The following is a 26,993-nucleotide window of genomic DNA, read 5'->3' as shown; positions in this document are numbered from 1 at the left end:
TTGAGATTACTGTTCAAATTCTTCCTAGTAAAGACCTTCAATGTGAAGAAATTGAACTTTCGGGAAATATTAATGAAAATTTAACAGAAATTAATGATGAAGATTCTAAAGAAGAATCTCAAACTAAAGCTTCATGTTCTGGATTTCCAAGTCTTCTTGATAGTTATAAGCTGTTGGTAATAGTGTGACTCAAAGTGGTCTTCGTCGTTCTAGTAGATTAAAATATAGACATGACAGCTTTGATTAATTTCATTCATTATACGTTCCGAATATTAATAGTTTAATCTAAGTATCGACTTTATTGATTTTCTTATTTAACATTGAATAAAACAAAATGACTGGCGTCCTGTGGAGTAACTCCAGTATTAGCAATTTAAGTTAAAATAAAACAAAGAGTTTGTAGACATTTCAAATAAGTTCTTAGATGAGGACAGCTTGGTTGGCAATAACCACCTAAGAAATTATATCGAACGGTTATAAGGAATTTATAATGAATTGTCAATAAATTTAAAAAAAAAATGGGAATGCTGATGATTCTTCTCATTTAGAAGGCACTTAGGGAACCAGGTAAGGGGCCACCGAGATTTAGGTGCGTCGGTGGCCATGGTTTTTGAGGGTGGGCAAAGCACCGGGCGTCGCAACAACACCCGCGGCGCCCCCTATGTATATTCGGCCCTTTTCTTTTTTATTTTTTTTTAATTTTCAGCTTCTTTTTGCAATTTTATTTTTCAGCAGTTTTTTTTTGAATTGGATTTTCAGCGTTAGTAACCGGCCATGTCCGGTTCGGTTTTTTTTTTTGCGTCAGTTTTTTTTTGAATTTGAATTTAAATTTTTGGAATGTTAACGGTCTGTCCGTGACATCCGGTTCAGCCGGATGTTGTTTTATTTTGTATTGATAAGCGTTTTGAGTCGGTCTCTGCGCTTCTGCCAGGTTTTTTGAATTTGACAGCTGCTCGTCTTGATAGGCATGATAGGAACTTTTTTCTGTTTATGGCGCAGGAACAGTAAGGTTGGCAAGGACCCGCCCCAGCCGACAATGACTAGCCACTGTGCACCAACACATCATGCCGACCGCCTTCCTTACTGCTTCCACTGTAGATGCGATTCCATAACAAATCACAGGAGACACGTATAACATCCAAGATGGAAACTCAACTGGAAGAACAGAAGACACATATTGCAGAAATGTCGTCAGAAATAACATCAAAGATTGAAGCACAAGAAACGCGTATTTCAGAAATGTCGGCACAAATTTCAGCACAGATATCATCTCAGATCTCCACACAACTAGAAGAGCAGGAAGTCCGTATATCATCTAAACTGGAAGCGCATATGGAAGAAAAACTAACCCAGTTTCATGAAGGCTTCAGTGGTCGACAGGATAAAGCGAGGCCGAGGTGGATGCTTTGAGAGGACGTATCGAGCAGTTACAACTAAATCGTCCAACAGTTTCAGCGAGTAATCCAAAGGTAAAAACACCATCCTTTGACGGTTCTGTTCCGTTCCAGGTGTTCAAGCTACAGTTTGAGAAGACCGCAGCAGTGAACAACTGGAATGCGGAAGATAAAGTTGCTGCACTGTTCGTGGCATTGAAGGGGCCAGCAGCGGAAATCCTACAGACGATTCCCGAAGGAAATCGGAACAATTATGAAACATTGATGGCTGCTGTAGAACGACGTTATGGAAGCGAGCATAGAAAACAGATATTCCAAATTGAGTTGCAAAACCGCCACCAAAGAGCGAATGAGACTTTGCAGGAGTTTGCCTCGGATGTTGAAAGGTTAGCTCATCTCGCAAATGCGGACGCACCCGTGGAATACACCGAGAGGGTAAAAATCCAGAGTTTCATAAATGGCATACGGGACGTGGAAACGAAGCGAGCTACATACGCAAACCCAAAGCTGATATTTGCTGAAACGGTATCACATGCATTGACTCAGGAAACGGCCTCACTATTGAGTAAACCAGCATACAAAGCTCATCGTGTGGAAGTGGAAAGACCAGATTGGGTAGACACAATTTTGGAAGCACTGAAGGGATCTCAACAGAAGAATGCCGGAGTTATTAAATGTTTCAAGTGCGGCAGCCCAGGTCACATTGCACGTCATTGCGATCTTGGCCCTAATAGTTCCAACAATGTGGGTGGCCGTAAACGCATAGCTGGCGGAAATGAGCAAGAGCGTGTCGGATGTAAAGAACGAAAACTTGCCCCGGCTATTGAATGTCCTGTGATATCTGTGTCGCAGATTGGAACGAAATCAAGCAGTCTTACCATCGGAGGGAATGTGGATGGTAAAGAGCGTGTACTGACTGTAGATACGGGGGCATCTCATTCCTTGATTCGATCTGATTTGGTCTACAGGAGAGTAAAGTCATTACCTGGAGCAAGGTTGCGTACGGTCACAGGCGAGTATAATCAAGTCCAAGGCGAAGTGATGTGTGAAGTATTGATTGGGAAGGTCATGGTTCTACACAAATTTGTTGTGGCGGAGATTGTTGATGAAGTTATATTGGGAGTGGATTTCTTGGTTGACCATGACATCGAGATCGATATGCAGAGAAGGGTGATTCGTTATGAGAACCAAGATGTGCCACTTAACTTTAGTTTGGAAAAAGGGTTCAGCAGTAATCGGGTACTGGTGGAGAAGACTCGACGAAGGCCACGAGATTCAAAGGTAAACGTTGATGGAACAAATGGGCCAAACAAATCAAAGCCGAAGGTACCTTTGAGCGAAACACGGGCATTGAAAAGCCCTAACGGACGTACTAAAACGAAGAAAGAATGCAAGGGTGGTTTCAAGCCAAGGCACACTACTGTTGTGAAGCGTCGGAACGATACTGATTATGCAAAGCAAATCCGTCCAGCGCAAGCTCTGCGAAGTAGTTCTTCATTGGCCGAGCAACAGAGTGCGAGGGAACGATCCAGAATAATGAGTAGTAAGATGGAACACAGGTACGACAAGGAAAATAATTCGGAAGGTTTCCGGGAGGGAGATTTGGTACTGCTATACAGCCCTCACCGGCGGAAAGGTGTTCCATCCAAATATCGGTGCAGTTGGGAAGGCCCGTACAGAGTTGTGAAGACGATCAGTGACGTCATCTGCCGCATACAAGCAATTGGGAAATCACGAAATAGAAGAGTGGTACATTTGGCGATGGTAGCAGCGTTTAGATCGAGAGATTTGTCTGATCGGGACGATCGGGCAGTGTAACGAATGTTAGCAGCACTGAGCGATGCTATCGTCTCTAAGCCGATGCTAAGCAGTGACGTGAATGCACATCAATAATTCAATCATTATGTATCTACATAAACGAAACAATAACTGCGTCTACATATATGTACCATGTACGTATACGAGCAGCGGAGAGTCAATGCACAAACACATGCATATATCTTATCTGAGTTGTCACAAGAGAGAGCAATAATTTGTGCACGTAGTTGTGGCTGGCGATTTTGTAGCCGAAACTAACTAGTAAGTTCTGGAAATCGAAGAGCCTAGAAGTATGCAGCGTAAACTATAAAAGCGGGGCAGGCGAGTAAGAAGTAATTCAGTTTGATTTGAGTTGTGAAGCAGTTACGACTAAGACGATATCGAGCGAGCAGTAGCAGTATTATTTTGAATAGTAGAGTTTCATTTAAGCTATCAGTTTGGTTATTAAGCTATTCGTTGCAAAGTTTGAGTGCTATTGTGAAGTACTTCAATAAAGGCCATTTTTCCATTATTCAATATTGGAGTTATTTATTCAACAGTTTAGCGATACGAACCTAGCAAAAGGGCAAATAAGAAGATTTGCAGCAAATTCGTTACAATATAGATGAATTTAACACAAGCTTATGCATTATGAGTAGATTGCACGTATTTTTATGGAGAACGGTAGAATGAGCGACACTGGCGCCATCTGATATTGAAAAGTAGCCAACTCCCCGATTTTGTTCCAAGCAAATCATAAGAAGAAGAATTTGACATTTGCTTTGGCTAAGGGTGTTGGCACACTTTGCAAGTGAAATTATTTTTCCTACTGATTGGTAAATTTTCTAACATTTTTCACAATTAAAAACTGCAATATAAAAATCGAATACGACACAAAATATGTTAGCAAGTATTTTTGTTGTATAGGGAGAATGTTTACAACAATGCTTCGCGAAATTTTGTATGTGAATGGGCAAGGCGTAATAAACTTCAATTGCCAAGTCTGAAGTTCCTTCATATTTACAAACCGAACATCTTGGTTGATTGTGGCGATGTTATTGGAATGCATAAGCTTGTCTTAAACGCATCTATATGAAAAATGTCATTGTACCGGCCTTAAAAGTTTAGCCAACACTTCAAGTTTTGCGTGGTAACGGGACGTTACAACCTATTTTGATGGTAGCCTTGTTATCCGCAACCAGAATACGAAAAGTTGGTTGTCATTTTGGTAAGCGGTAAAAAACATGTTGTTACCAGCTTAGAATGCAGCAAACACCTAAGCATTAATGCTAGTTGCTGTTCGGGGAGTGCCTTCAATTAGCGCGGTATCCACATCGCAAGAAACGAAGAAGACCATAAAAACGCTCAACAAATTTTTTTGTTTGCCAAGTAGTATCTATCTCTTAAGAAAACTCATACATCCACAGCATAAGAAAGCGTTACTAATAAATATGCAGATAGTGGGCCGATGTACCCTTATTCAAACTCAGTTTAACTTTAGGTGTAGGTTAAACTTACACTTCTTTATGCTTCTAGGAGTGGATACAACGGAGAGCCCTGCTTGCTGCGAATGATTTGCGAAACAAATGCCTCTGGACTTGGCGAAGTTAATGGAGTTCTAGGAACCTTAGTGCACATAATTTTTTCGTAAGTCTACAAACTAAAAAAAATTGAACTTAATTTTTTTCGAAATAAATATGTATTTTGTAAACGGATGTAACTCAAAATTGTAATTTCTTGATATGCTATATTAACACTTTTACTGCCGCCATAAACATTTTTTTTTTTATCATTTTGTGGCATTGTGACGGTGTCCTACATCCGAATTCCAGTAACCGTCATCGGCCAAATGCTAAAATACGCTGAAATGATAAAGTAAATGAACTCTCATTTCAGGATATTTTGCTTGGTTACGATTAGACTTAGCTGCCTAGCTAAAATCAAAAGCACTGGCGAAATTGACATATAAAACAGCTGATCAACCAACCTCACGCTTTGACAAAGCAAGTTTTATGTGCATTTATATGTAAAAATATCGGTTACCCTTTGAATCGAGTACAACTTGTTGAGTAAAGGGACTTCGAAATATTTCAAACTATTTCTGAATCAAAAATCAATTTTTCCAAACAATTTAATGTAACTGTTTTTAATAAATAGATCATCTGCATGTTGCAGTTTTAACTTTTATTTGCTGCTGGGATGCTCTCATAAATACACTCTCAATTTAATTTTGCCGATCACTGATGCACTGGCAGCCAAAAAAAGACAAAGAATATGTGTGTGAGCTATCCAGTTCGGTCTTGGCAAATGCAAGAGTTTGTCGCTCGTAGAATCAGTATTATGGGATAAGGTCTGCTCCAGTGTGGAAGAAAATGCTGGAAATATTTTTTTCATAGATGGACCTGGGGAACACGTAAAACCTTTCTGACTACTTATTTTAGCTAAAGTTCGTGCTGAAGGTAAACTTGCTGTTGCAGTTGCTATATTTGGTAATAAATTAAATATTTATTTTACTTTAAAAAATTTATTTTTATTTATTTTTGAGTTTTAAAATCAATTAAAAATTATTTTAAAAATTAAAGTAAAAAGTACAAAGTAGTTACCACTATAGTTGCTTTGTCAGGCATTGCTGCTACTATTCTATTTGGAGGAAGAACTCATTCCACCTTTAAGCGGGAGTCATTGGTGCCGTATGTCGTATCGCTGCAGTCGTATCCCTAACGTAATCAGCTGTTTATCGTTACGAGGGTAAACCAAAAACCAATTGGTTGGCTACGATACGGTTACGACCTTAGCGGCACCAATAATCGATTGCACTGATTCCCATAAGGTTGGTCGAATCAGCAGTTATAAGGTTACCGATACGGTTACCGATAAAGCACCAATGTCTGCAGCTTTAAGCTGCCACTTAATTTTCACCACAACAAAAAAACCCCTCCATATAGATGCGTTTAACTCAATCTTATGCATTATGACTAGATTGTACGTATTTTTATGGAGAAAGGTAGACTGAGCGACACTGGCGCCATCTGACATGAAAAAGTAGTCAGCTTGCAACTTTTGTTGCAAGCAAAGCATAAGAAGAAGAATTTAATATTTGCTTTGGCTAAGAGTGTTGGCACACTGCAAGTAAACTTTGTTTTCCCACTCGGTAATTTTTCTAACAATTTTTATACTCAGCTGAGCAGAGCTCACAGAGTATATTAATTTTGTTCGCATAACGGTACCCCGTAACGGCATAAACTAATCGAGATAGATATATCTTAATGAAATGAAAAGGCCGGTCGCTGTGGTGTGATGGTAGCGTGCTCCGCCTACCACACCGAAGATCCTGGGTTCACGCCCCGGGCAAAGCAACATCACAATTTTAGATACAAGGTTTTTCAATTAGAAAAACATTTTTCTAAGCGGGGTCGCCCCACGGCAGTGTGTGGCAAGCACTCCGAGTGTATTTCTGCCATGAAAAGCTTCTCAATGAAAACTCATCTGCCTTGCAGATGCCGTTCGGAGTCGGCATAAAACAAGTAGGTCCCGCACTACACAAATTGGAAGAGAAGCTCGGCCTCAAGTCTCTTCGGATGTTATCGCGCCTTGCATTTATTTTTTCGAAATAAATATGTATATTTAATTTTTTATGTATCTTAACGAAATCGTACTATAACCACGCCCACTTTTTCGATATCAAAAATTTCGAAAAACCGATAAAGTGCGATAATTCATTACCAAAGACGGATAAAGCGATGAAACTTAGTAGGTGGGTTGACCTTATGACGCAGAAAAAATCAGTAAAAGTTTAGACAATGGCCGTGACACCACCCACTTTCAGAAGACGGTAATTTAAAAGTTTTGCAAGCTGTAATTTGGCAGCTGGGTATGTAATGTTCGGTTACACCTTCTTTGTCGAAATTAAAGACTGCAATTAACAAACGAATACGACACAAAATATTTTAGCAAGTATTTTTGTTGTATTGGCAGGGCGAAGTAAACTTCAATTGCCAAGTCTGAAGTTCAATCATATTTATAAACGCAACCATAGATGAATGGATTTGCAACTCTTTGATTCGAGAGAGCGCTGTCAAAATGCACATTTTTTATAACATTTATCAATGATGCCACTCCCAACAAAAATGAATAGATCTGAAAATGGGGATTTTTGACATACATTTCGGCGATTATAGTTTCAATCATTTAATAAAATGATAGTCGTAAAATATTTATTTCCTTAAAGTTATTTTGGGGAATATTTAGAATAAGGTGCCACGATTTTCCAACTTTTCTTTTTTTCGAGGGGTGGCGGGGGTCCTAAAAATCACAAAATTATCATCCGCAACTCTAGGAAACTCTTAGTTTATGAAATATAAGCCTTTTAATTTCCAAATTTAGTAAAATTTCAACTTAAGTCCTGCACTTAAAATTCGGTTCGCACATGTCGATAGCGATATCAAAAGACGCGTATTTGCGTCAAGATTCAGAATCCGAAAGCAGAAACTACATTTTTTATCTCGTTTAAAAGTTATTCGAGGAAAACCCGTCGGTACTATTGTCGCTTTTTTCGTTGTTGCAATTAAACAAATGACGGTGGTGAATAGTGTTGCCAGCTCCGCAACAATATCTTTTTAACTTGGTAGAAGATTATAAGGTGGTGACACGTCGACATAAATGCAAACAAACATACACTATCAATTTATTTTGTTTTGTAATTCTCTGAATAATTTGAAATTATTGTATTTAATATGAACAAGTGCAGAATACATGCATTCGTCAAAAAAAAAAAAAAAAATAAAAAATTGGACTTTATATTCTGCATAGGCGGCCTTCGGCCGCGCTTATAAACAATAACCCTGGGCTACGCAATGGCAAGTCCGGGTGTGTGGTATAACCGTGGCGGTAGCCTTCTGCGTAGTACACCCTTCTGCGCAGCACCCCAAATAATATTAGACTACAATTATTAAGTGTTTTACAAAAACAAAATACATTAATAGTGTATGTTTGTTTGCATTTATGTCGACGTGCCACCACTTTATAATGTTCTACCAAGATAAAAAGATATTGTTGCGGAGCTGGCAACACTATTCACCACCGTCATTTCTTTAATTGCAACAACGAAAAAAACGACAATAATACTGACGGGTTTTCCGCGAATAACTTTTAAACGAGATAAAAAATGTAGTTACTGCTTTCGGATTCTGAATCTTGACGCAAATACGCGTCTTTTGATACCGCTATCGACATGTGCGACCCGAATTTTAAGTGCAGGACTTAAGTTGAAATTTTACTAAATTTGGAAATTAAAAAGCTTATATTTCATAAACTAAGAGTTTCCTAGAGTTGCGGATGATAATTTTGTGATTTTTAGGACCCCCTCTACCCCTACAAATCAGCAAACGTTTGAAAATCGTGGCACCTTATATAAAATCCAACCCGTTATTTTAAAATAATACGACTAGCTAGATTTAAATATAAACAAATCTAAGTAAAACTAACATTTCGATTAAATTAATTAGCAAATATTGTAACGTATTTAACTCGCAGTGAAAACCATATATTCTTTTGAAATTTCAGTAAATCGGACCTATGATATAATAGTTAACATTATTTAATAGATAGGGTTTATCCTACATGTCTGGCGTTCCAGGTTCTGTGATCAAAATGGACTGGTTGCATCGGGAGTTCATATTTACAAAACCTGTTTTTAGTGATAACTTTTGAATGGGAAATAATATTTACCCTCCGCCTTCGAACTAATAATATTTATACTAAAATAAGTATTTTTATCCTTTTTCCCATAATTTTTGAACGTTATTCTACAGTTGTAGGTCAAACTAAAGTTTACCGAAATTTTTGGCCCGTTTTTCGTTTTGACTGGCACATTTTTTGTTCTGGCACCCGCTTCAGCTGGCGCGAGGGATTTATCTGTGATTGTTGCCAGCAACAACTAGAAGATAAATCCCTCGTGAAAGCGAAAATATGAGAGCGTAACCAAAAGATTCGTATCAATCTAATCTATGAACGCAACATCTTGGTTGATTGTAGCGATGGTACTGGAATGTATAAAGCTGCAGACATTGGTGCTTTATCGGTAACCTTATAACTGCTGATTCGACCAACCTTATGGGAATCAATGCAATCGATTATTGGTGCCGCTAAGGTCGTAACCGTATCGTAGCCAACCAATTGGTTTTTGGTTTACCGTCGTAACGATAAACAGCTGATTATTTATTTATTTATTTATTTATTATTTAAAGTCGACGACAAACTATGGTCGACTGCATAATATAAAAGATATATAAATATACAACTCAAAAGATAAAATTTAAGATATATCGAGCTTTCAACAATGTTATATTACAAACAAAGAAATATCAATGAACATTACTATTTAATTTCAGAATATAATAATAATAAGAAATATGAGCAGAAATAAGATCTTATGCCGAAATCTTATACTGGCGGAATGCATCAGATTCCGCTCAGCATGATTTCGGAATGCAGTGGATTCCAATCTCCCTGTTGGAATGCAACAAGATTCCAATCAGCATGTCATGGGAATACGGCAGTGCTAAGAGTAGTGTAATGAGGATACGCCATCACAAGGCATAAAAAAGTAACATGACCTGTGTTGTTGGAATGCACCGGATTCCAATCTGCTCGATGCCTGACCCATAAGATTATACTTCCGGACTGCATAGGATTCCGGTCAGTGACTCATGAAAAAGCATGTTTTTTACGTTGTTGGAATGCACCAGATTCCAATCAACACAGTACTGTCTTGTTCCTTCTTAATGATACATGTTGATAAATGTTCCTCCATCCTTAAGCGAGATAGTTCCTGTTTTTTATCGAAGGAATAAAATGCCGGCAAATTAAATTAGCTTGCATCTCTTAAATTAGATAGGCAAGTATTGCATTACGTATAGTGGCAAAAGTACATTCAAGACTGATGCAGCTATACAAGTCATTGTAGTGCGCGCACCAGATAAGAAGAGGATTATTTTTAGCAAAGTTTCGTCGACAAAGGGGTAAATAGAAAGGAACGTAGTGTCTGGATACTCTAGGGGGAACCGCAAAAAACAAGCGGCTGAGGAGGTCCGCGGAATCAATTTCTCCAATAATGAGCTTATGGATGAACAATACCCCCAGTAATATTCTCCGATTTTCCAGAGTGGGTAAGTTAATAAGAAGAAGTCTACTTCTGTATGGAGGAAGGTGGAGACTTGAGTCCCAATTAAGGCCGCGCAATGCAAATATCAAAAATTGCTTTTGAACTGACTCAAGACGCTTTATATGCTTTTGAGAAACAGGGGACCAAACGCATGAGCAATACTCGAGTATTGGGCGAACCAGCGATGTGTAAAGAACCTTAGTGAGGTACGGATCATCGAACTCTTTAGCTCATCTTTTAACAAATCCAAGTAAACCCAACGCTTTGTTGGCTATAGATGAAATATGCATGTTAAAATTCAATTTCGGATCAAAAAGGACACCTAGATCATTTGCAATAGATATACGCTCCAAAGGCGTACCATCTATTACATAAGATTTCAATGCTGGCTTCACTCGGTGAAATGTCATATGCTTACATTTAGAGCAATTTAAAGCTAATAAATTTGTTGTGCACCAACATTAGAACGAGTCCAAGTCGGCCTGAAGAAGATCCAAGGAACTCAAATCGGTAGGACAGTAAGTGTAGCAAAGTTTTACATCATCCGCAAACATTATATTATGGGAATATAATATTGTCTGTGGCAAGTCATTAATGAAAAGGGCAAAGAGCAAAGGGCCTAGATGACTTCCCTGGGATACGCCGGAGGAAACTCCGAACGATTCCGACAGATTGCACTTGAACAGGACTTTTTGGGTCCGGTTAGAAAGATAGCTTTTCAGCCACATTAATAGGTGAAACGGAAAGCCCAGTAAATCAAGCTTATGAATAAGCAACTCGTGGTTGACGGTATCAAATGCTTTGCTGAAGTCCGTGTAGATGACATCCGTTTGCTTGTTCGCTAAAAATCCTTCCATAACTATAGAGGTGAATACAAGCAAATTTGTAGTGGTTGACCTTTGACGAATAAAACCGTGTTGGCATGGAGATAAAAGACTAGAACACTGATATTGCAGTTGATTGGTGACAATCTGTTCAAAGACTTTAGGAATGACTGAAAGTTTAGCAATACCTTTGTAGTTTTCAAATTTTGACCTACTACCTTTTTTATGCAGGGGTATAATAAAAGACTGTTTCCAAAGTGTCGGGAATGACGCAGATCCCAGAGATAGCTCAAATAATTTTAAAATAGGCTCATGCATGTTTTCGGCGCAGTACCTAAGCACGCAACTAGGAACACCGTCCGGTCCCGGAGAAAAGGTGGGCTTCAAAGATTGAAGACTCTGAAGAACAATATTACCATCAATAGCAGGATTCCTAATGTAATTCGAGCTATCTAAGCGATAGGGATATTGACCAGAATGAAAACCACTGGATGAATACGTGGACTTAAAGAACTCAGAAAATAGTTCAGCAACGTCGTCATCAGTGCAAGTTTTTTTACCTCCAAAGGTTAATGAGGAAGGATACCCAGAAGTTTTCCGCTTTGAATTTACGAAACTGTAAAACTTTTTTGGATTTCTAAAAAATTGGGCTTTACAACAACTCAAGTAATTTTTATAACAAAGCTGATTAAGACGATGAAATTTAGAACGAGCTATTAGATATTTAGAGAGGTCTGCAGATGCTCCAGATTTCTTGAACTTCTTATAAAGCCTAGATTTGATGTTATTAATTCTGATAAGTTGCCTTGAAAACCAAGGGGGCTTATTCGAACATAGGGTATAGCGAGTAGGAATGCAGGTATCAAAGAAGCTATCAAGCGTACTGTAAAATATAGAGATAGCCGAATCGACATCAGTGCAAGCATAGAGATCCGACCAATCATGGGAAGCCAACAGATCATTGAGCATAATGAAATTCGTTTTGTAGAAGCGTCTAGATCGGGGACGAGACTGTACTTGAATCCTACGGGGTAGGCTGATATCAAGTGATATCTCTAGCGTAGGGTGAAGAGGGTCTTCTGGAAGGGATAAAGGTGGTATTTGCGTAAGGGCAGTACCCACCGAGCCATCCACAAATACTAAATCCAGCATTTTATTTCCACTTTTGGAACATTGTTAATCTGTAAAAGAGATGAGTCTAACAAGCAATTGAGAAACTCATGTTGAGCAGTGGGAGTTAAAAAGTTTGAATCACTTATATTAACCCAACTAACTGTTGGTAAGTTAAAGTCACCAACCACAACAAGTCGATCGTTATCTCCCAACTGCGAATGCAAATCACAGATGGCCGAGCTATGACTAGCATAAACATCCATATCCGAACGAGGTGGTATATACGAACAGCAAACAATTACGCTATAGCTACCGAATGAAAGCCTAACTGCTATGAATTCGATATGAGAGATATTGTCCAGCGAAATCAACTCGGACGATAGGTTAGATTCAACAGCAATAAGGACACCTCCCGCTCTAGAGATGCGATCACGCCTATAAACAGCATATTTATTTGAAAAAACCTCAGAATTGTAATTATCAGGCTTTAGCCAGGTCTCCGTAAAAGCTACAACTTGTGCAGAAAACTTGAAAGAATTAAGGAAGAATGGAACAAGTTTTGATCGTAAACCACGAACATTTTGATAATTAATGAGAAGACGGGACAGATCAGCAATTACCGTTGTGTTGTTATTACTGTGTTCGTCATACCGTTTTTTGGCTGTAATAAAACAGGTTCGGCCCTAGCCTTTCTCGTGAACAAGTGAACCACAGTATGCTTGGGCCAAAAAGAGGAATCAAGTACCTTATCGAAATATTCATCTGAAAGGGATATTTTAAATGAGGAGATGTCTCTCTCATATTTAAAGTTAAATTTATACACATTGATGTTACTAGTGGGTGCAACACCAAGTTTAGAGCAAACGTAATGAGCAATGTCATTTTCGGTAAGCGAGGCGTGTAATCGGGACACAAATACAGCCCTACGAGGTGGCACGGCAGTCACCTGCAAAGGAGTAGCGGATAGCGCACCAGAGAGCTGGGAAGGTGCGGCCATTATAGCGTTGGTTATCGAGCCCGTACTATTTTTTTCAGGTACACTTGTATCGCTAGCAACAACCTCAGTATCGGTAACTGTTATTGTTGGAGCTAAAGATACCGGTGGAGGTGTAGGATGAATTGGGGAGTCCAGCGAAATCAACATTGGTGACGTAGAACAAACAGCCGCAAAGGTACCACTATTAGTTCGTGCATCGTTTAATTTGCCAGAGATCGTCTCACTGGAAGTATCGACACAACCTTGTGGAGATTCTTGTGGAGATTCCTGAGCTGCATTGTTCATAACGTCTTTGGTTAGCCTGTTCGTATTAGTCAACGCGGTTGAAGGGACATTCGTAGGAGGACAGCTTTGCCCCTGACTCGAAGACAAATTGAAGTCATTGTTGGGCATACATTTCTTTCGTTTTGGGGATTCAGATATCACTTTCAATTTTTTAAGGTGAGCCTCCATCGTTTTGAATCTTTCGTTAAGGTCACGAAACCCAATAAAAATGTTGTTAAACTCTTTCTGAGTTTGCCTCATAAAAGCTCGCATGTCATTTTCTACGGAACGACAATCATGACATGTCCACGTTAGGGATACGACTACAGCGATACGACATACGGCACCAATGACTCCCGATTAAGCTTGTGTTACACACATCTATATGAAACATTTAATTGTGACGCGGCCTTAAAGTGTGCATGTTCGATGAAAAAAAATGATGGTCTTCAGAAAGCATCTCTTATGATATGGGACGGTACACAATGTCTCATAAGTTCAACATCGATGCTGTCTATTTATTTTATTTTTCAGGTGGCAGTGGGGGAATTACATTTTTAATCACAGGCGGATTTAGGCTACTCTACTAGTGCTTCCGAAGGATACAAGAGCAGATATTGAATGAAGAAATCAGATATGTGGTCGAATGTACAAACGTTAAAATTGTATGCCAGTTTGCGAGTCAATATTTGTGAAATTGGCCCTTCTTATCAGTTTGAAATAGGCAACGGCTGCAAATCTATAGCATGCGATGATTATGTAGCAATGACAGAAATTCATAATTCCTTTGACAAAGTGACAGATAAAGAAGACGTTTAGTATCCAACGGAGTTTCTTAGCTCTCTCAGTCCCTCCGGGATATCTCCATATGAACTATGTGTTAAAATTGGTATGCCAGTACGTAATGGATCTGCGAAATCTCAAGCCTACAAATTTATGTTTTGGTACTCGACTAAAAATCACGCAATGAAAGCCTAGTATCATACAAGCGATAATTTTCACGGGCTCTGCAGGAGGCGAAACAACAATGAACAAGCTGATATCAATGATACCCACCGTTCTACCTCTTACTTTCAAACGAGAATTTTCCAATTACAAAAATAACACCCAGAGCGACTATATGTTGCTCTTTCGGGAACTGGGGCAGCACAGAACTACTATTTTCTCATTTCTGGAATTGGAAAGAACGTTGTATTTACGAAAGTTTATTTATATATGCATATCGTTCCACAATCCAAATAAGTTATGTATGTACCTAATGCAGGGTAGTACATTATAATTGGGGTAGTACATTATGATTCAACTCGAAATTTTTATTTTTTTTTTTTAGATTTTATGACCCAAGAAGATAACCAAATAACGAGATTATAGTGAGGGAGGCAACAATTTAATTATATTGACATATATAGAATACTCAAAAAGACCACAATAGCGGTTATAGATGCCTTTGAATTTTATTTTTATAATGGAACTCTATGAAAAAATGAATCTTTATTTGCATTCTCCCAAAAAATATAAATGTTGGATTACTTTTGTTTACAATAAAGCATGCGATATGTATGTTATTCTTTTTTATTCAAGCTACACCGACCCAAATAGCAAAAATTCATGGATTAAGTGTTTGCGGCGTAACAACGTACGTCGGGTACTTGCTACTATACAATAAAAATAATTTGACAAAAAACATAAGTATTCGTAGGCGCAATGACAGTATATGTATGTATGTATTGTACATATCCGAAAGACCGGCCTAAAAAGTATGCGCAAATTCACGTTAAACTTTTTATGTATATTCTGATTTTCGAGTTCGTTTGTAGTGTGGCATCATTTCCGTTTAATAAAAGGAAATATTTTGAGTTACTTCTGTTCTAAATAGAGCATACGATATTTACATATTTTTATATTTTTAGGCCGAGTACCTCTGCGAATGAAAACCTACCGCTTTCGTATTATCAAGCCGAAGTTGATGGTTCTTATGGTATTTGCGAGCACTACACGACTGCCTGTGAGGAAAATCCATTAGATTTAATTTCAGCTCCACTCGGTGAAATTATTGATGAACTAATGGGGAAATAAATCGAGCAAGAAAATATCATATCACATCTGTTTTATGAATGTGTAATCGGGAAAATTGTCACTTTTCAGGAATAGGAAAACATTTTTTACAAAAGTGTTATTCACGCTACTTATACCTACATATGTACATTTTACAATATTGTAACGAATTTGCTGCAAATCCTCTTATTTGCAATCCTCTGCTAAGTTCGAATCACTAAACTGTTGAATAAATAACTCAAATTTGTAATAATGCAAAATGGCCTTTATTAAAGTACTTCACAATAACAAACTGTGCAACGAATAGCTTGCTTAATAACCACACTGATTGATAGCTCAATGAAACTCTACTATTCAAAATAATACTGCTATTGCTCGCTAGATATCGTCTTAATCGCAACTGCTTGACAACTCAAATCAAACTGAATTACTTCTTACTCGCCTGCTCCGCTTTTATAGTTTACGCTGCATACTTCTAGGCTCTTCGATTTCCAGAAGTTACTAGTTAGTTCGGCTACAAAATCGCCAGCCACAACTACGTGCACAAATTATTGCTCTCTCTTGTGACAACTCAGATAAGATATATGCATGTGTTTGTGCATTGCCGCTCCGCTGCTCGTATACGTACATATGTGTAGACGCAATTATTTATTCGTTTATGTAGATACATAATGATTGAATTATTTATGTGAATGTTTGTAGTTTACAGTCTCTCGCGCATACATAGGCGTATAAGTAAATGCATATGTGTGTGACATCTTTCGACTGCCTTATATATGTGTATACATGATTTGATTATTGACGTAAATACTGCTTATCGTGGCCTTGGCATCGCCTTAGTTATACCATCACTAGTGCTGTTAATATCCGTGACACTGCCTTCCGCCTAAGTCTGATCGTCCCGGTCAGACAAATCTCTCGATCTAAACGCTGCTAATCTCTCCAAATGAACCACTTTCATTTTGGTTCGTGGTTTGGTAGTGGTTTGTATGCGGTACATTACATCGTTGATCCGTTTTACAACTTTGTATGGGCCTTCCCAGTTACACTGCAATTTCGGGGACAAACCTTTTTTTCGTTGTGGGTTGTATAGCAGCACCAAATCTCCTTCCTGAAACCCTTCCGAATTAATTGCTTTATCGTACTTCGCTTTCATCTTGTCACTCATAATCTTTGCTCGTTGCCTTACCAGATCGTGTATCTCTCTCAGCTCTTCTTCCAAGACACCAGTGGATTTCTTGACATTCCTCTCCGCATCGGCATCTATTCCATACTTCAAATCAGCTGGCAGTCGAAGGTCATTGCCAAAAATTACCTTTGCGGGAGTTTGGCCCGTTGTGTCATGTACTGCCGATCGGTAGGCCATCAAGAATAATGATATGTGTGTATCCCAGTCCTTATGGTACTTGTCTACTACTTTCCTTAAATGCTCCTCCAATGTTCTATTGAAGCGTTCCACCATACCATCGGACTGAGGATGCAATGCAGTTGTCCGTGTTTTTCGAATGCCCAACTTCTTGCACATTTCTTGGAACACAGCTGATTCAAAATTTCTGCCTTGGTCAGAATGTAATTCCATTGGTACACCATACCTTGCAACCCATTCGTTTTTAACCACTTCTGCTACTGTTTCTGCTTCTTGGTTTGGGATTGGGTATACCTCTGGCCATTTACTGAAATAATCCATAACCACCAGTACGTATTTGTTTCCTCGGTTGCTAGTAGGAAATGGACCTGCGACATCCATGGCGATCCTTTCAAATGGTGCACCTGAAATATACTGCTTCATCTGGCCATGACTTCGGGTTTTGGGCCCTTTCGCTCTGTTGCATACCTCGCAGTTGGCAATCCACTCGGTGACCGACTGACGGCAACCAACCCAATAGAATCTCTGCTTAATTTTCACGAGTGTCTTCGTGATTCCAAGATGACCTCCACTTGGACCATTGTGCAGCTCGCTGAGCACGTCAGGAATCCTCTTCCTGGGAACAACTATCAGTTTCTTCTTGCATTGACCATCCTCACTCTCCCATACTCGATGCAAGCAACCGGATATCAATTCTAAACTGTTCCACTGTGCCCAATACGACTTCGCAATGGGACTCTCTGCTGACATCTCCTCTCTGCTTGGTCTTTCGTTTCGTTCGAGCCCTTGCATAACATGTGACAGATCTGTATCTTCTAGCTGACACTTTCTTAGTTGTTCCTTGTCCCATTCATCCGTACATGTTATAGTAATTAGCCGTACATCTATAATGTCTGCTTTAGCCTCGGCCTTTGAGCAGTGTTTGCATTCCAGACTACATGGTCTTCGTGACATTGCATCAGCATTTCCATGGGTACTACCTTTTCGATGCTCAATGGAAAAGTCATAGCTTTGTAGTCGCTCGATCCACCGTGCCAATTGTCCTTCCGGATTACGGAACTGCAGAAGCCATTTCAACGCTGCGTGATCTGTCCTGGCACGGAATCGCTGGCCGTAGAGGTATTTGTGAAAATGTTTAATGCACTCTACCAATGCCAACAGCTCTCTCCGTGTAACGCAATAGCTCCTCTCTGGTTTTCCAATTGAAGGGCTGTAATATGCAACTACCTTCTCTTGTCCGTCGACCAGTTGTGATAAAACGCCTCCTATAGCATATCCGCTCGCATCTGTATCTAGAATAAACGTTGCTCCTGGAATCGGGTATGCCAACATTGGGGCAGTGCACAACCGCTCTTTCAATGTTTGGAAAGCTACTTCTTGGTCCTTCTTCCATTCAAAAGCTTTATTTTTCCTTGTTAGCTCGTGGAGACTATGGGCTACGCTGGCAAAATTTGGTACAAATCGGCGGTAATATGTGCACAGCCCAAGGAAACTTCTCAATTCATGCAGATTCTGTGGTCTTGGCCAATCCTTTACTGCCTCTATCTTTTCATTGGCTGTACAGACACCTTCTGTCGTTACCTTGTGGCCCAAATAATTTACTTCCTTTTTAAACAGCGTACACTTTTTGGGACTTAACTTCAGACCAGCGCCAGCTATTCTCTGGAAAACTTCCTCCAAGTTTTTAAGATGTTCATCAAAACTCTTGCCCAATACGATTATGTCGTCCAGGTACACCAAGCATGTTTTCCAATGTAGTCCTTTCAGTACCTGGTCCATGAGTCTCTCAAAAGTAGCTGGTGCATTACAAAGTCCAAAAGGCATCACTGTAAATTGCCAAAGACCATCACCGACACTGAAGGCTGTTTTCTCTTTATCTTCCTCCTTCACCTCAACTTGCCAGTAACCGCTTTTCAAGTCCAGTGTGGAAAACCATTTCGTACCAGATAGCGAGTCCAGAGTGTCGTCAATTCTTGGCAACGGGTAGCTATCCTTTTTCGTAACGTCATTAAACTTTCGGTAGTCCACGCAAAACTTCATTTTTCCATCCTTCTTCTTTACAAGTACTACCGGTGAGCTCCATGGACTAGCTGATGGTTCGATGACGCCGCTGTCACTCATTTCTTGTACTATTTGACTCACAGCTTCCCGCTTCGCCAGTGGAACACTTCGTGGAGCTTGACGGATCGGCCTCGCATCTCCAGTGTCAATTTGATGTTTCACAACATTGGTGCGGCCTGGTTTGGAACCATCCTGGTCAAATATGTTCGCGTATTTTATGAGCAGTTGTTTTGCCTTACTCTGATAGGCTTCCTCTAGCCCATGCGTCCATGCCGTGATATCATTTGAAAGATCAGTATTACTAGATGAAACGTATTCCTGGAGCTGTTCACAGTTAATAACTACTTCGGCCTCTTGGCATCTTCCCAAAATAGCTCCTTTGGTCAAATTGAATGGTGACTTGAACTCATTGAGTACTCTTACCGGAATACATCCATCTTGTTTTGTCATAGCCAGGGTTTTTCCTACAAGTATGTTCAGTGCTGATTTATTTGCTGCTTCGACAACCCACAATTTGTTTGTCCCACAATCTCCATCAACCTTTGCCCAGATGACTGCTTCTGATTTTGGTGGTATTTGCTGACTCTCTTCCACCAGCACTCGCTTACTGCTGTAGCCTCTCTCGTAGCCGAAATTAAGTGGCACATCCATGTTCTTATATCGCATCGTCTTGCTTTGCATATCGATCTTGATGCCTTGGTTGATTAAGAAGTCCACTCCAATTATGATTTCATCAACAATACCTGCCACTATAAAATTGTGAAGTACCGTGACGTTCCCAATTGCTACTTCACATTCTTCTTCTCCAATAACCTGGGTGTCCTCTCCCGTGGCTGTACGTAATCTTGCTCCAAGCAATGGTCTTATCTTCTTGTTGACTAAATCTGATCGAATGATGGAATGGGATGCACCCGTATCTACAGTCAGTAAACGTTCCTTTCCATCCACATGTCCTCCGACAGTAAGATTGCTTGACCTTCTTCCAATTTGCGAGATAGAGATTATGGGGCATTCAATTGAGGGAGCCAGCTGTCGCCCCTTGCGGCTGACTCGCTTTAGTTTAACGATTGAGTGGATTTGGAGATTTGCTCGTCTCCTTCAGCTCTGCGTTTACGGCCACCCACATTGTTGGAACTATTGGAATTGCTACTGCAATGACGTGCAATGTGACCTGGGTTACCGCACTTGAAACATTTCATAACTCCGGCATTTTTCTGTTGTGATCCCTTCAGAGCTTCCAAAATTGTATCTACCCACTCCGGCCTTTCTACTTCCGCACGATGAGCTTTGTATGCTGGTTTACTCAATAATGACGCCGTTTCCTGAGTCAATGCATGGGATACCGTTTCAGAAAATGTTTGCTTTGGGTTCGCGTATGTGGCTCGCTTCGTTTCGACGTCCCGTATGCCATTTATAAAGCTCTGAATCTTCACTCTTTCCGTATATTCCACGGGTGCATCCGCATTTGCAAGATGAGCCAATCTTTCAATGTCGGAAGCAAACTCCTGCAAAGTCTCGTTAGCTTTTTGGTAGCGGTTTTGCAATTCTATTTGAAATACCTGTTTCCTGTGTTCGCTTCCGTATCGCCGTTCTACAGCAGCCATCAATGCGTCATAACTGTTCCGTTCGTACTCTGGAATAGTCTGTAAGATTTCGGCAGCTGGTCCTTTCAATGCTACGAAGAGTGCGGCAACTTTATCTTCCACATTCCAGTTGTTCACTGCTGCGGTCTTCTCAAACTGTAGCTTAAAGACCTGGAAAGGAACAGAACCGTCAAAGGATGGTGTTTTTACCTTTGGATTACTCGTTGAAACTGCTGGGCGATTTAGTTGTAACTGCTCGATACGTCCTCTCAAAGCATCCACCTCGGCCTCGATTTTTTCTTCAAACTGTAAAATTTTTGTATCTTGCGCCTCCAACTTCGAGGAAATACGTTCTTCTTGCTCTTCCAGTTGAGCAGAGATCTGCGATGATATCTGTGCTGAAATTTGCGCCGACATTTCGGATATCCGTGCCTCTTGTGCTTCAATCTTCGCTGTTATACGGTTCTCCTGCGATTCCAGCTGAGATGACATCTTTGATGTTATACGTGTCTCTTGGGATTCCATCTGTGATGACAGTTGAGATGTTATTTCTGTCTTTTGCGATTCCAGTTGGGATGCCAATTGTGACGACATGTTGGTAGATATTTGTGATGACATTTCGGACATTTGTGCCGATATTGCAGCCAACATCATGTTTAGGTCTGTGTTCGCCATTGTCTGCGGTGTTTCATTTTTCTCTTAAATTTTTGCTGTTGTCTCGTCCTCATCAGGATAAAAGACATACTCGTCCACATCAATTCCTTCTGCTTCCATTGCCTCTCGTAGCCGTGCCTGAAGTTCGAGTTTAACGCCGCTTGTATTCAATCCACGGCTCTCCAACTCCTTCTTTAGTTGCTGGATCTTCAATTCACTGAACTTTGCCATGTCCTTGTTGTCCTCTGGAATTTATTCAACAATTCCTCTTCTGACACCAATTGTAACGAATTTGCTGCAAATCCTCTTATTTGCAATCCTCTGCTAAGTTCGAATTACTAAACTGTTGAATAAATAACTCAAAATTGTAATAATGCAAAATGGCCTTTATTAAAGTACTTCACAATAACAAACTGTGCAACGAATAGCTTGCTTAATAATCACACTGATTGATAGCTCAATGAAACTCTACTATTCAAAATAATACTGCTATTGCTCGCTAGATATCGTCTTAATCGCAACTGCTTGACAACTCAAATCAAACTGAATTACTTCTTACTCGCCTGCTCCGCTTTTATAGTTTACGCTGCATACTTCTAGGCTCTTCGATTTCCAGAAGTTACTAGTTAGTTCGGCTACAAAATCGCCAGCCACAACTACGTGCACAAATTATTGCTCTCTCTTGTGACAACTCAGATAAGATATATGCATGTGTTTGTGCATTGCCGCTCCGCTGCTCGTATACGTACATATGTGTAGACGCAATTATTTATTCGTTTATGTAGATACATAATGATTGAATTATTTATGTGAATGTTTGTAGTTTACAGTCTCTCGCGCATACATAGGCGTATAAGTAAATGCATATGTGTGTGACATCTTTCGGCTGCCTTATATATGTGTATACATGATTTGATTATTGACGTAAATACTGCTTATCGTGGCCTTGGCATCGCATTAGTTATACCATCACTAGTGCTGTTAATATCCGTGACAATATGGTTTTTCCTTTGGAAACAATAGGGGTACTCATGTAACCGTATAAATGCCTTATAAAGTGTGTAAACGTATAAATTTATCTAGCGCGTAAACGAGCTATCAAATTTTGCATGAAAAATCATTTACACAATTTGTATAAATTTACGCGCACATTTCATTGTGTAAACGCGGTAAACTCAAAGGAATGCAACCTTGCAGACATTACAGCCGGCATTTTCATCAGAAATCTCCAACATCAGCAAGTAAAGGCGTTTTAGTTTTCATTTTTCACTTAATCTTGGTATTTTTTAATTTGTATAACAATCAAACAAATTTTTTTGGCAATAATACAGCTGAAAAACAATCAAGTTTTATCAATAGTATTACTAGGTGCGTTCATATAACCGCGTGTGTAAATGGATATAATTTTACACCTTATAAGTTTATATGCTATAATGAGTCCCCCTAATAATCTTTAAGTGAATGCCCCAAATGTAATAAAGACGGTAAAACTAGCTTAAATCCTTGGTCGAATAGATGATTGAAACATAGAAGACTAGCACAGTTCGTAATTGGAGTCGAAGACTAAAGCCGGAGTCATTGGTGCCGTATGTCGTATCGCTGTATCCGTATCCCTAACGTAATCAGCTGTTTATCGTTACGACGGTAAACCAAAACCCAATTGGTTGGCTACGATAAGGTTACGACCTTAGCGGCACCAATAATCGATTGCATTGATTCTCATAAGGGTGGTCGAATCAGCTGTTAAAAGGTTACTGATACGGTTACCGATAAAGCACCAATGTCTCCAGCTTAAGACATACCGCTGGTTTGCCAAAAACGAATTGTAATCTTAAAAACTTTCAGCTGGAACCAAGGTTGCCACATCCTGTTTTCATTTAGGACCAAAAGTCATCGAAAAAAATACCAAATCTCAAAGAAATGGACCAAATTATTGTATTTTTTTAATTGGCTTACAAACAATTCGGGAATTCTCCAATGTGTCGAATTCCATGTAAAATTTTTAATTGAACGTTGTGGTAAAGTAAAGTGTCACACACACTTTTATTTTAACAAAAATCCTTATATAAATATATGTTTTAACGAAAAACCTTAGAGGAAAACTCGTGCCGCAATCCAAACTAGTTCAGTTTTATTTACATAAAATTCTTGTTTAAAAAAACTAATTAAAATGGCTGGGAGTTTAAATTTTTTCAATGATACGCAAATTTGAATCTGTACTCTTCCGTTTACCAATACACCCTCACGCTTCAATTTTCCCATCAATGGCCAAGATTCAGTAAGTACGAGTTTTGAAATGTAAAATTGTTTCCATATATTTGTTTTAGAGAAAAATGTACCTTTAAAATTTACATTTATTGAATCCAGCCACAGTCCTCATAAATTTACTTTATGGGCTGCGAGGAGCAGCAATTCCATACACGCTGCGTTAACAACGATATAGAGAAGATGGATGAACAAATTGGATTCTTTTTTTGGACGCATCAGGCGACATTAGTAAAAGATTATTAATCTCGCGGGTTCGAATCGAGCTAAAGGCCTAACAATGATTATTTTATGATTATTATTGTTAGGATAAATTTTTTGTTAACTAAAAATTTTTTTTGGTTTGTAAATTAGAATAGAAGAAAGAACAACTGCAAATGCTTGTTGTATAGATCCATTGCTGAACTGCTAAATTCCTTCATAGGCTATCACAGCGGTTGTTTGTTTGTCCTCATTATTTCTAATTCTATCCTATTTCTTTGCCAGTTGATTTTAACAGCGCTGCGACATCTGAGGTTTTAGTTTATAATGGAACACTTTTTGATATGCGACCTTATTGTTCACTAGGTTATTTACTACTTATTACTTAAAATCATAACCTAAACATAAATAAACCAGTATTTTTGCCAAAAAATCGATCACTAGGGTAGCAAACACGTTTTGAGCTCGGTATCAATAACCCGAAGGCCGTAATAAAAATGGTGCATCTATAAAAAAAAATTTATATAAAAAAATTGCCACGGACTGTTCCAAAACCGGGGGTGAGATCCATACTATTTAGGCCGCGTCATGAAATTTTGGAAATTTTAAATATCAACCGTTATACGTGTTAAAATGCTCTTGGAACAGTAATAAGGGACTTCATAGATGCAGGCTTTTGGAGTAACAATCTTGGTCTGAGTACTATCCTTCGTCGAACTGACTCCTAACCATGCTTTCTTCAGAGTTAGTAGCTCTAGGAAATTCGCATGTTTTTTGGACTTAGAGAACTTTGAACCGAACATGCGAGAAAGTCTTGCCGAATACATCTTTTATAGCTTCCTGATGCGTAGAACCAACGAGGATAAAGCTTATAACAACTAAGGCATGACGTGGCTTAATGCGTTCGTAACACTTGAACCATCGTAGGAGTGCGGGTTCAAATCCCACTCCCGGGAGAAAAGGCTTTGAAGAGATTTACAAGGTATAATCGAAACAGCTGTCGCCTTGTCCGTCCTGATGTCACGCTGTTTAACTTTGCCCCAAATTATTAAACGAGCTGCAAGTAGTTTTAAATGCCGAGTAATCGATGCGTTTGGTTATGATTGGACTCCTGATACTGCCTCTCACTCACTTCCAATCTATCTTGATTATCCATCAATGCATTCACGTTTGGGCGGCATACACAAAAACATTTCATTTATCAAGTAGTATGAAACTTTGCGCTTGTATCAAAGGGGTGGGGTGACACAAGTGAAAAGGACATACAGTCAATTGACGTTATGACCACTTCAAATGGCCGTAATCTAATTTGAACTTTGCACACGTATGTATCAAGGACCGATGACAATGCAAAAATTTGATGGTGGGGTGACATAAGCTAAAAGGACATACAGTCTATTGACCTTATAGCCATAAGTTGAATGCAAATTTCGCACACGTATCAGGGACCGATGACAATGCAATAATTTAAAGGTGGGGAGATATAAGGTAAATTAACCTTATGACCACTTCAAAGGGGTCATAAGGCCAATTTACGTTATGTACAATTGAACTGGTCATAAGGACAATTGGCCATTTGAAGGAGACATAGGGCCAATTGACTTGAGGGCCCTTCGAAATTTGGCGTAGTGATCATTTAGTAAATCTCCGTTTGATCATGTGACAATTTCGGGAAAAATCCCATAGTCATATTTTTACTGAAGTGAGACGAATACAAAAGCAAACAAGCGGGTAAATTTTATGTTGATTTACAATAACTTTTTTACTTGATTTACCATTGAAATCACAAAAGAATAAAGAACAAGTAAGGAAGGTTAAGTTCGGGTGTAACCGAACATTACATACTCAGTTGAGAGCTATGGTGACAACATAAGGGAAAATAACCATGTAGGAAAATGAACCGAGGGAAACCCTGGAATGTGTTTGTATGACATGTGTATCAAATGAAAGGCATTAAAGAGTATTTTATGAGGGAGTGGGCCATAGTTCTATAGGTGGACGCCATTTAGGGATATAGCCATAAAGGTGGATCAGGGTTGACTCTAGAATGCGTTTGTACGATATGGGTATCAAATTAAAGGTGTTAATGAGTATTTTAAAAGGGAGTAATCCTTAGTTCCATAGGTGGACGCCGTTTCGAGATATCGTCACAAAGGTGGAACAGGGGTGACCCTAGAATTTGTTTGTACAATATGGGCGTCAAACGAATGGTGTTAATGAGTATTTTAAAAGGGAGTAATCCTTAGTTGCATAGGTGGACGCCGTTTCGAGATATCGCCATAAAGGTGGACCAGGGGTGACTCTAGAATGCGTTTGTACGATATGGGTATCAAATGAAAGGTGTTAATGAGTATTTTAAAAGGGAGTGGGCCTTAGATCTATAGGTGGACGCCGTTTCGAAATATCGCCATAGAGGTGGACCAGGGGTGACTCTGGAATGTGTTTGTACAATATGGGTATCAAAAGAAAGGTGTTAATGAGTATTTTAAAAGGGAGTAATCCTTAGTTCCATAGGTGGACGCCGTTTCGAGATATCGCCATAAAGGTGGGCCAGGGGTGACTCTAGAATTCGTTTGTGCAATATGGGTATCAAACGAAAGGAGTTAATGAGTATTTTAAAATGGAGTGGGCCTTAGTTCTATAGGTGGACGCCTTTTCGAGGTATCGCAATAAAGGTGGACCAGGGGTGACTCTAGACTTTGTTAGTACGATATGGGTATCAAATGAAAGGTGTTAATGAGTATTTTTAAAAGGGAATGGGCCTTCGTTCTATAGGTGTTCGCCTTTTCGAGATATCGCCATAAAGGTGGACCAGGGGTGACTTTAGAGTATGTTTGTACGATATGGGTATCAAATGAAAGGTGTTAATGAGTATTTTAAAATGGAGTGGGCCTTAGTTCTATAGGTGGACGCCGTTTCGAAATATCGCCATAAAGGTGGGCCAGGGGTGACTCTAGAATGTGTTTGTACGATATGGGTATCAAATTAAAGGTATTAATGAGGGTTTTAAAAGGGAGTGGTGGTTGTTGTATAAGTGGTCGCATTTTTGAAATATCGCCATAAATGTGGACCAGGGGTGACTCTAGAATTTGTTTGTACAATATGGGTATCAAAAGAAAGGTGTTAATGAGTATTTTAAAAGGGAGTAATCCTTAGTTCCATAGGTGGACGCCGTTTCGAGATATCAACATAAAGGTGGGCCAGGGGTGACTCTAGAATTCGTTTGTGCAATATGGGTATCAAACGAAAGTAGTTAA

General features: G+C 39.3%; 1 protein-coding gene across 1 annotated transcript in view; it reads left to right on the top strand.

The window, feature by feature from the left end:
• The window catches only part of LOC137244599 (uncharacterized), a 50,353-nt gene extending 34,717 nt beyond the window's left edge, over nucleotides 1-15,636 (top strand). Inside the window, exons 4-5 of the mRNA XM_067773818.1 lie at nucleotides 4,728-4,838; nucleotides 15,462-15,636. Of these exons, the coding sequence (XP_067629919.1) occupies nucleotides 4,728-4,838; nucleotides 15,462-15,627 (277 nt within the window). The 3' untranslated portion in view covers nucleotides 15,628-15,636. The remainder of the gene's footprint in view (nucleotides 1-4,727; nucleotides 4,839-15,461) is intronic.
• Nucleotides 15,637-26,993: the final 11,357 nt, after the last annotated feature.

The sequence above is a fragment of the Eurosta solidaginis genome, chromosome 3 (genome assembly GCF_040869045.1).
Source record: "Eurosta solidaginis isolate ZX-2024a chromosome 3, ASM4086904v1, whole genome shotgun sequence".
Lineage (NCBI taxonomy): Eukaryota > Metazoa > Arthropoda > Insecta > Diptera > Tephritidae > Eurosta > Eurosta solidaginis.
The sequence above is the reverse complement of the archived record's forward strand: the minus strand, read 5'-3'. Positions and strand labels throughout refer to the sequence as shown.